This window comes from Pholis gunnellus (genome assembly GCF_910591455.1).
Source record: "Pholis gunnellus genome assembly, chromosome: 13".
Lineage (NCBI taxonomy): Eukaryota > Metazoa > Chordata > Actinopteri > Perciformes > Pholidae > Pholis > Pholis gunnellus.
Genome location: NC_136540.1, coordinates 15,198,204 through 15,208,236, shown reverse-complemented (window position 1 = coordinate 15,208,236; position 10,033 = coordinate 15,198,204). Strand labels below are relative to the sequence as shown.

The 10,033-nt window shown below is 39.6% G+C and overlaps 1 protein-coding gene across 1 annotated transcript in view; it reads right to left on the bottom strand.

The window, feature by feature from the left end:
• Window positions 1–3,373: 3,373 nt before the first annotated feature.
• grk6 (G protein-coupled receptor kinase 6) overlaps window positions 3,374–10,033 on the bottom strand; it is a 38,275-nt gene continuing 31,615 nt past the window's right edge. The window contains exons 11-16 of the mRNA XM_079172335.1: window positions 8,651–8,740; window positions 8,330–8,538; window positions 7,754–7,891; window positions 6,378–6,515; window positions 5,879–6,013; window positions 3,374–5,383 (exon numbers count right to left, since the gene is read on the bottom strand). Of these exons, the coding sequence (XP_079028461.1) occupies window positions 5,333–5,383; window positions 5,879–6,013; window positions 6,378–6,515; window positions 7,754–7,891; window positions 8,330–8,538; window positions 8,651–8,740 (761 nt within the window). The 3' untranslated portion in view covers window positions 3,374–5,332. The remainder of the gene's footprint in view (window positions 5,384–5,878; window positions 6,014–6,377; window positions 6,516–7,753; window positions 7,892–8,329; window positions 8,539–8,650; window positions 8,741–10,033) is intronic.

The following is a 10,033-nucleotide window of genomic DNA, read 5'->3' as shown; positions in this document are numbered from 1 at the left end:
GGATAAAATTGTCAATCAGCAAGTTACCTTTTTCCATCAAAAGTGTCCCTGAAAGTGATTCCTAAGATGGCACATGCTCAGAGATGGGCAGTATTTCTATTACTTGTATTTGAAATATGTATTTCAATTACTTTTGAGTTTGTAATTTGTATTTGATAGGGCCGATTCAAAATCTAATGTAATTTGTAACAAAATACTTTAGAGTGGAGTAATTTTGAATTTAAAATACTCAAAATACTTTCTCCACGAATCAAAAAACAGTTCACGAGTTCAGTCTTCAGATCTTCAAGTTCAACGGATTGTCTGTCAAGTTAAATATTGTATCTGAGTGTGACAGATGTCAACTAGCTTGATGTATAACTTATGTCTGGGTCTGGCTACATAGCCTATTGTATATACATGGTGATGGTTATAATATCAAGCTAGCGATCGATGCTAACATGCTAATAATGCTAGCATGCTGTCTAGGCTAGTGCATAGCCAGTGTTTAGCAAGTTAACTTATCAGTCGAGTAGCTAGTGTAAACACATTAAGAATAAGCTTAAACAAATATGCTATATATTTGTAAACACTGCTATGTATTTGTAAACACTGATATATATATTTGTAAACACTGCTATGTATTCGTAAACACATTTAGTGAAGCTTAAACCATATGCTATGTGCAGTAATCATAATATGTCTTTAAGTGTAAGTCACAGAGTGAGGCTGCAGTGATTCTCACCCACGCAGAGGCCCATCGTTAACTGACCAATAGCAGAAACCAAGTACTCCCGGTCTTGCCACTGCTTGGTACAAAATAACTGTTTCAACAAAGAAGCAGTTAAGCGACCTTGGCTTCAGAACGCACTCTCAAACACACACACACACTGATCTGACTCATCGCTGGAGCGGCTATCCGGGTGCCGGTAGGGACGGACGTCCTGTGCACCAATGAGGCTCTCAGGAAGTTTAAACCAAGAGCCGCCTCCAACAATAGTCAACCAATCACAAAAATGCCCTTAAGGACTATATAGTTTTGTGTTCTCCCTTGGGGAGCGCCTTTTTCTTTGCTGTCACAGATAGTTTTGATTTAGGTCCGAGCTCGTATCGATCTGCTGCGTCAGAATACTCCTGTTAAGAATAAATACTTTGTTTGATTTTAAGTCTATTGAGTTCAGTCTAGTCTGTGTCCTCTTTCACTAACACTGGCTATAGGAAGAGGGAGATTGGGAGCTTGTATGTCATATGTGATGAATATTTTCTTGTTGATACAAAGCCAAAGTTTATGGGCTGTTAAGTCCCATTAATAAATATATACATAATCAAGTTGTTGTCTTTCAATAGCTTTGCTTAGTTACACTGACATTCTGTGACTCTTCTTCCTTTTTGTGGGGTTCACCAGAGCTTTGTGTACATTATATAGGCCAAACCTGAATGCTCTGCTATACCAAATTGTGAGAAAACAGAAAATCTAGAAAAAAGTATTTCCTATATTTTAAATGCAAAATACATGTATTTTGTTACATTTTCTGGCACCAGTATTTTGTATTTTGTATTTTGCTGCAATACATTTATTTGGGGGTATTTTGTATTTTGTATCAAAATACATTTTGATGTATTTTTGCCCATCTCTGAGCATAGTAAACAGGACATATTAGAGTAAAGCTGTGTTTTGACATATCCTCGTGGAGCTATAGGTGAGAATTGTACCACTGAACTAAAACTGAAGGCTGTCTGAAAGAAATATGCAACAGCTGAGGACACAGTTACATCAAATGTGATATAACCTGTCAATCATCTCTTTTTTCAGGCTGGTACGTCTCAGCTGCGTGCTTGAGTATCATGAAAGTGGCATTTATTTAGTTTGAGCCTGAATACATACGAGATTAGAAAGGTGCACTCAGTGGAGTGCAGATCTCCACCAGGTGTAGCAGCAGGCTGGGGGTCAGCGATGCACTCAGCTGTATTATCAGCACAGGATCTATGAAACATGGACAACGTCTCTGTGACGTCACCTTCTAAAGAGCCATGGTGGAGTTCAAAGTGGGAGAGCAGTGGGTGTGGAGTCAGCAGGCAGTCAATGGCAGCATAAAACAGGCAATAAAAGGTGTTTTGAGAAAGTGTGAGACACCGCAACCAAGGAGAGGTCCTCGAGCATGCAGCCATAACTGGTCACCCAAAAATATTATTATGCAGTTTGCTGCGGCAGAATGTGAGATTAGCCGTGGACAGACACAGAGGAGCGACATGGACACAGTGTCCAAATTCAGTCTGAGAATCAGGCTACAACGAGGTTAACATCCTATCATGACCAGCCATAAGCAGCCCTTTGACCAAGTGAGGACCAGACAAAATATCCTAACTGTCCAAATATGTCCTCGCTGTGTTTCTTGAACTCTTGTGAATTTAATGTTAAAATACAGATAAGAACGAAGAGACCCAACAAACAAGAATGAGACCCGAGTTGTAATGAAGTGGAATTATCCTTTAAGGCAGATTACAGTGCATCCTGAACACAAAGGACAGAGACGATCTGACAGCAGAGAGACACACAGCACAGCCGTTGAGCCCTGATTCAAACGTCCATGGAGGCGTGTTAGCGAGCTCTTCCGACTCTCAAAGTTCCTCTTTGACCTCTCAGTCTTTTATTAAATCAGAGACTCCAGAGTTCGGAGAGTCGGGGCCGGCAGCAGTCTTTCAGTGCACGGACTCTTTCAGTCTCATCGTCCTCGTTCTCACAAAGAGACTTTGCGTCCAGGGTGGCAGGTTCTCAGACAAACACACGAGGTACCACAGACAGGAAGTGGACTGACGCTGACGCAGCAGCACGTTTGCACGAGCACATGGAGAGACACAGAATGTATAAAAAGAGGAGACTACGGGCTGCAGGAGTACCTTCAGAAAAGGCACGTTGGATCTTCTCTGCATAACTAGTTTGGTTTCAATGAAAAAAAATGAATCAGAACTCTGTTTCCGAAACAAAAAAAGCAGATAGCAGGAGGAACATTTTGACAGGTTTAAAGACTGATTTATACAGAGAGACTTGAATCCATTTCTGCATTTAAAGACCCTTTTAACATCAGAATGAATAAAAAACAGTTGATTATCTCTAAAAACAATTCTATGACTGTAAATTCTGTTCTCTAAAGAGCTGCACCGCTTTGTTCATTAATCAATTAATCGTGTTACTATCTTCTTTTTTTTAAAGCAAACTTTTGCGTCTTCCATCCTTAAAACTTAAGAATTTCCTGCTTTTCTTTTTCTTTGTCACACATGACGGTAAACTAAGTCTTTTAGGGTTTTGAACTGTTGGTCAAACAAAACAAGACATCTGAGGATGACAAAACAATTAGTTGATCGAGAAATAATAATTCTGTTAATGAAAATAATCATCAGTTGAAGCCAGGCTTTATTAAAGGATAAGCTCATTTACGTTACAACAAAACAAACTTTTCTCATTTCACTGTACCGGCATCTGGCATTGTAGACCGTTTTGGTTTCATTTGGTCATTTTGGTTGATACAAAATGCATGCTGGATGAATAGACAGACAATCATCACACTCGTCTATATCTCAAAACCTGAGCAAATAAAAAAAATCTGCGTGGCTAGATAAAACGAGAGGCAGGTGAGAAAACATGTAGTTTTCTTGTAACGTGGTTGAACTGACCCTTTAAAATGTCACTTGCCATCATTTAGAATACATAACTCGACCTCACTGGTAGATGTAGCCGAAACTCGACTATTTGGTTTATTTTGGAGAGCAGAGAGATGTTGACATTCAGGAATTCATGGTTGTGGTTCATATTCGAAAGCAAGAAAAAAACCAAAAAAACATGTCGTCTGGTTTTTTGTCGTCCGTCTTCTCAAATATCAGAAATAACATAACAGCCGTTTGTACATTCAGAGGTATTTCATTTTAATAGCTTAAAATCAGAGGCCATTTTCTTTGAGGAAGCCATCGACTGCAACAACAGTACCAGCTGAGGCATCTCACTGCAGTGACGAACAGACCGGCTTCAGTTACTCTCGTCTTGTTGTTCAGTGTGACTTTCATCACGTGATCAGCTCAGGATGCAGCCTGCGACACATCAGGGCGGATCAAACCTTTGACTTTTTCTCTGGCATTGTTACGACCTCACATGAAGTTGTCTACCTGCAGGGCCAACGCACATAAACCTGCACGGCCCGGAAATTATCCGACCACCGTCCGCTCATGAAGCAAAGCAAAAACAGTGGAAGAGGAGGTGATGAAATGGCGAAAAAGGAATAAATTCTATAGAAACCCTGAGAGACAAATAAAGTTTCTAACAATAAGGAAACTATTAATTGACGTCTCAAGAGGGTTTAAATGGAGCAGTTCCTTCAATAAAAGTCATCTGAAATTCAACAACTGTTTATCAACTGAACAAAACTAACTACACTCACGAAACTTAGAACTTTGACTCTATTTTCTCAATAATTAGTACCAGATACATTTATTTTTTCGAAAAAAGTAAATGAAGGGCCCTGTAAAACTAATTGTGACCATAATGTTTGCTGAATTTTATTCCGGTTCAAGCTCTCCAGTGTTAACATAATGTGTGAGTCGTTTATTGTGGATCAAAACTGGTAAAGTTCCAAAAATAATTACCGTGTTTCATCAAAAATAACAGGATCTTTACAGAACTGACAAGAGTAACTGGAGCCGCACTGACACAACGAGTCAACTGTCTCAAGAAATCCATAATTGAAAAATAAAAATACGATTGATATAAAAAATATCTTCAAATGTAGACAACTTCAATGTTTCGAAACCATAACGTCCAAGCAAAAATAAAAAAATCACACTTTTAAAGTAATTAAATAGAAGAAAAATAAGAGGTCAGCAGAATGGAGGGCGGAAGAAGAAAAGTGGTCACAGTTCACGAGCTGAAAGTCACTGGTTTGATTCCCTGGACAAAGTAAAGAGGTTCGAGGAATGCTCAGTCCTCCCTTAGTAATCACTGTCACAGTGCCCTCCAGCAAGGCACTTTTACAGCAGGCAATTGTTCCAGTGGAGCTGCTCAGCGGTCAGCAGCAGCCCCCAGATCAGTTACATGGACATGTGTTGAGTGGATGAATGAATGAGAAAGCAAAGCCTTCCCTGGACAAATATTTTTTTGTTGTTTTTATACAAAGTTCCCGTCTCCTCGTTTGGAACGCGGCGACAGCCAATATTTCACAACTTTTTAAATAACATTAAACGTTATGGCTATGCTGAAAATATACATTCTGACATTTAGAGATAGTACTATGTTAAAAATACAAATGTGCAAAAGTTGTAAACAAATGAGATCGTGTGTGTGTGTGTGTGTGTGTGCACGTGTGTGTCACAGCCTTGTGGGCTCCTCGTCACTGTCACTGCAGTTACCACAGCAGTCCTGCAGAGGGAAGCAGAGAGCAGAGGGTCACCGTAATTAAACTGACATGTTTTAAGACATATACTGTATAAATATTCTGTGTGGAAATAATAACAAAATATGAATAACATTAATAAAAAAACACTTACAAAGTTTAATTACTTTGTTGAAAATTCTTTAAATTACATCGACTCCTTTTGGCTCATTGAAAAATACTGAATGTTAAAACTGCTGGACACAAAATGTCTCCTCCTTCACTGAAAACTCCATTCTGTGTGTTTGACCGGGATTCATCAAGTTTCTACATCACACAAGTTGCATGCTGGACACTGATTGGCTCCAAATAAATTGTGTTGTCACAAAATCCTGCTTTAGTTGAGCGCAGAGAAACTTCCTCCCTCCAGCAGATTAAGATGAAAACAAACATTCTGCACATTTTTTAATGGAGGGGGACTTTTAAGTGTTTTTGGAATTTAAAAAGTGAAGAGATGAGATGAGGTGAGGGAGTCTACTGACCTGTCGGCCGAACAGCCGCTGCATGAGTCCCTGTTTAGGCGGAGGAGACGGCTGTCCTCTCCAGTCCAGGTCAGGCGGGACGGTCCCGTCCTGGTGGAACACATTCAGCTCTGTGAAACACTCCGTCTCGATCATCTGCAGGAGAAAAGACCAAACTTCATTCTTTGTATCACAAGCACAGAGAGACATATACTGTGTATACATATTGGTAGAAAGGCAAAAGACAATTCAGTGAGGTCACATTTTTAAGTAATCATCCCCCTGCTCAGATATCAGCTAAAGAAACGTACCACATGATCGACATGTCATTTAACTTAATTATCTCAGTGTTGGACTTGTAGCATAAGAATTGTGTCTCTCAACTGCTTTGTCCCATTTTAGGTGGCATTAAAAGTTTATGGAAAGATACAAAATTAAGTCAAACTAAACCAAATAAATTAACCAGTGCCGAAAAACAGGATTTGACGTATGTGTTGTTCTATGAAGCCGTGTCTCTCACCTCATCCTGCCAGGGAATGGAGACGCAGCCTGTGGACACTTTGCTGTAGAAAGACTCGTCTTTTGGCTCCAGCTCCACTCCTTTCACTGTGGAGAACTGCTCGATGTCCAGCACGTCTTTACAGTAGATCGCCTGCGGCTGCAAACACACAACCCACTAACTTCAACACATTTTCATCTCAGCTGCTGAGCTACCAATCAGCAATGACTGAAGAAGGGAAGAACCATAAGAACCACAACTGATGACGCCCCCAAGTCTTTGCTAGAGATTGAGATTTGAACTCCCTCAGTTCTTACGTTACATGACACCTGCAGCAAATCAACAGTGTGCTCTCTGTGGGGAATCCTTCCTGTTCAGGTTAATTATGGATGCTCCATGTAATAGGCCTCAGTGATATTCTTATTAATCAGATTCATTAATCACACTTCCTCTGCAGTAAATTGTGGATTGTATTTCCAGCTCTCTATACTTTCCACATTTTGAAAAATGTTTGCTTTCTCCCTAAAAGTTAAATGAGAAAATGTAGACATGGTTTCATGAATGTTATTTATACTACGCTGAGATTCCCTTTATGTCACATATTTAGTCACACATAGTCACACATATTACCATTCATATAACTAGTTTCACCTATACCTACCTATGATTAATGTTACTATATATTGTGATGTTACATTAATGTCATCACTATAATGTAATAGTTGATGTTATTAGTTAAAACTGTTTTATCATAATTAATGCTACTAGCTACACCTGTTATCATTCATTTGATTAGCTACACATGTGCAATAATTAATTAGCTACACTTGTGCTATCATAAATGTTACTAGCTAAATCTGTGCTATCGTTAATGCTTCTAGCTACATCTATGCTATCGTTAATGCTCCTAGCGACACCTGTACTATCATTAATACATGTTATTAGCTACACTTGTGCTAATATCACTTCACCTGTGCTATCATCAATGCTACGAGCTACACCTGTGCTATCGTTAATGCTTCTAGCTACATTTTGCTATCATCAATAATACTACTACTTGTAATATAATTTATTGATACTATTATCTACACCTGTGCTATTTTGATACACCTGTACTATCATTTAGTAATGCTATACCTTTGCTATAATTAATGCTACTAGCTACACCTCTGCTATTATTAATGCTACTAGCTAAATCTGTGCTATCATTAATGCTACTAGCTGAAAACTGAAAAACACAGTAAAAGCAGTAACATATTTACATCGTAATATATATTTTTCTGTACTATATTCTTAAAATAGTGGAGTCAACTCTTTGTAAGATTCCACTTTTTGTAGCACAAACCCTCCTGAGGTTCAGTGAACTTGAAGTCTGGTGTGATATACTGTGGACATACATCAGGAATGAAGGGCGCCTGCAGCATGCCGGCCTCCAGGCGTTTGAAGTTGATGGAGCGGAAGATGGTATGGGCTTTGACCTCAGAGGCTCCATCTCCCTTGCAGCCCATCCTCTCTGTGGGATCTTTGGCCAGAAGCTAGAAGATTTAAGAAAAACAGTTAGAAACAACTAGAAAAGACAGAAAAACAGCAGAAACACAGAGGGTCAGAGGATAATGTAGGTGTTCAGACCAAAAATAGAACTGCATTTAAATTACACCAGGGGCTGCTGTAAATGAATGAGAATACGAATGACAAAATTCACCAAAATGTAACTTGAGGAGAGAGCTCTGCTATGTTATTATACATGATTTGGCTGAAAACCACTGATTCTGAACCAGACAGACAGAGACATGGACTAACTAAGCAGAGATATGTGTCACAGTTTTGTAAACAAGCATTTCTTCTCAGGAAGTCTTTTGAAACAGCGAGGTAAACCACTAGAATATAGTAAAACATGGAGCTTGAGCAGATGGGAGCTGCAGAACGGAGCGAATAAGAGACAAGTGGATTTGGCCGCTCGAACATCCACCCACCATTTTACAGAGGGACTTGGCGTCCTCTGAGAACTTGCTGGAATATTCCTCCTCCACTTCCCTCACCAGCCGCTCCACTTCCTCCCTCTTGATCTTCTTCTTCCTCTGCTGGAAGGGAGACTGGCCCTCGATCATCTCGTACATCAGGCAGCCCAACGCCCACCAGTCGGGGCTGAAGGTGTAGCGCTCGTTATTCACCACCTCCGGAGCTTGGAGGAGAGAACGCAGCAGAGTGAGCATTTGTTTGAGCTGAACTTGATTCAAAAACACACACTACATTGCAAATGTCTCCACTAGTGGAGATTGTTAGAGGTTACTTACCCATGTATCCCACCGTTCCCACCCGTCCCTTGATGGTCTGTCCCTCTGGTACATGAACCGCTAAACCAAGGTCTGATATCCTGATGTGGCCTAAGGACATACACACAAACACATACACACAAACGTCTATAAGATGTAAGAAAAGGCATGGAATAGATATTGTATCTTTATGCTTATAAGTCGCAGTAGTTTGTCTCGATAAACTGAGGAGCAACACATTTTTTTATCTTCCTGACTGTTTTTGTTTTTTGAGCCTGAGCATACAATAAATAATAATGGATTTTATTCCAACCAAACTCAAGTGGCTATATTGGCTGTTTGTTATCACATCAGCTCAAAATAGTCATTGAAGTCTTCCATCTTTTTGAGAGATTTTTAATATATATATATATATTTTATATAAATAGGTCTAAATGACTTAGATTAAAATCTTCAGAGACGTTCTGCTGGAGTCAGAGCGCCCTCTGGTGATTCTTAGCAGAAAATGATCTCAAAAACTGCTGTCATACAAACACCAAATCTTAAAGCTTTACAGGATTAACAATACAGTTTGCCGTTCTGCATAAAACACAGAAGTGTTGTTGGATTATCTATATTGTGAACACAATGCTTTTCAAAAAGACAATAGATGAAATGTACAATATCACCAGAATAGGAAGGAAGTTTATGCCATATAACACAATGTATGCTGTGTGCAACATAAGTATGGGCTTTTTTAGTGACTTATTGAATTAATTAAGTGCTGAATGACAATTTAAAACAACCTCAACTCAAGGTCAGCTTACCTTTTTGTTTCAGAGCTTTCAATTGTATCGCATGGATCTTAAAAGCCCTAAATACTGGAAAATACGAACATCTATAGTTCCTGTAGGAGCCATTAGTTATGTCTGTGTATTGTATCTGTTTGTATTGGGAACCTACCTCAGGTTGACTACGGGTGGCAGTGTGGATTAGTGTGGCAGGTAATTGGTATATGGGGCACAGGTGCAACAGAGCTAATGATGCATGGGTGACGGGGAGATCACACGTTTTATCACCGCACTCAATACACACCAGAGGGAGACCAGGAAGATAAGTTACATCATATCGTATCATCATCTGTAAACCGAAATTCTAATTAAATGGGAGCCTCACCCAAAAGTGAAAGAGCCTGGAATCTCTTTATTGAAGCGAGTAAAGATCACGATCTTCTCCCGCACACAGCCGAGTGGCTAGTTGCTGGAATTAGTCACTACGGTTCCATTGCAACCGAGCAAAGACTCCGGAACAAAAGAGGAAGTGGACTTTGAGAGGATCTTGTGTTGCAACAGGGCTTTTAAATATGTATTTCTTCCAAATCCCATAGTTAGTTTGTCTCCTGCATGCAGATCTATGGAAGTTTAC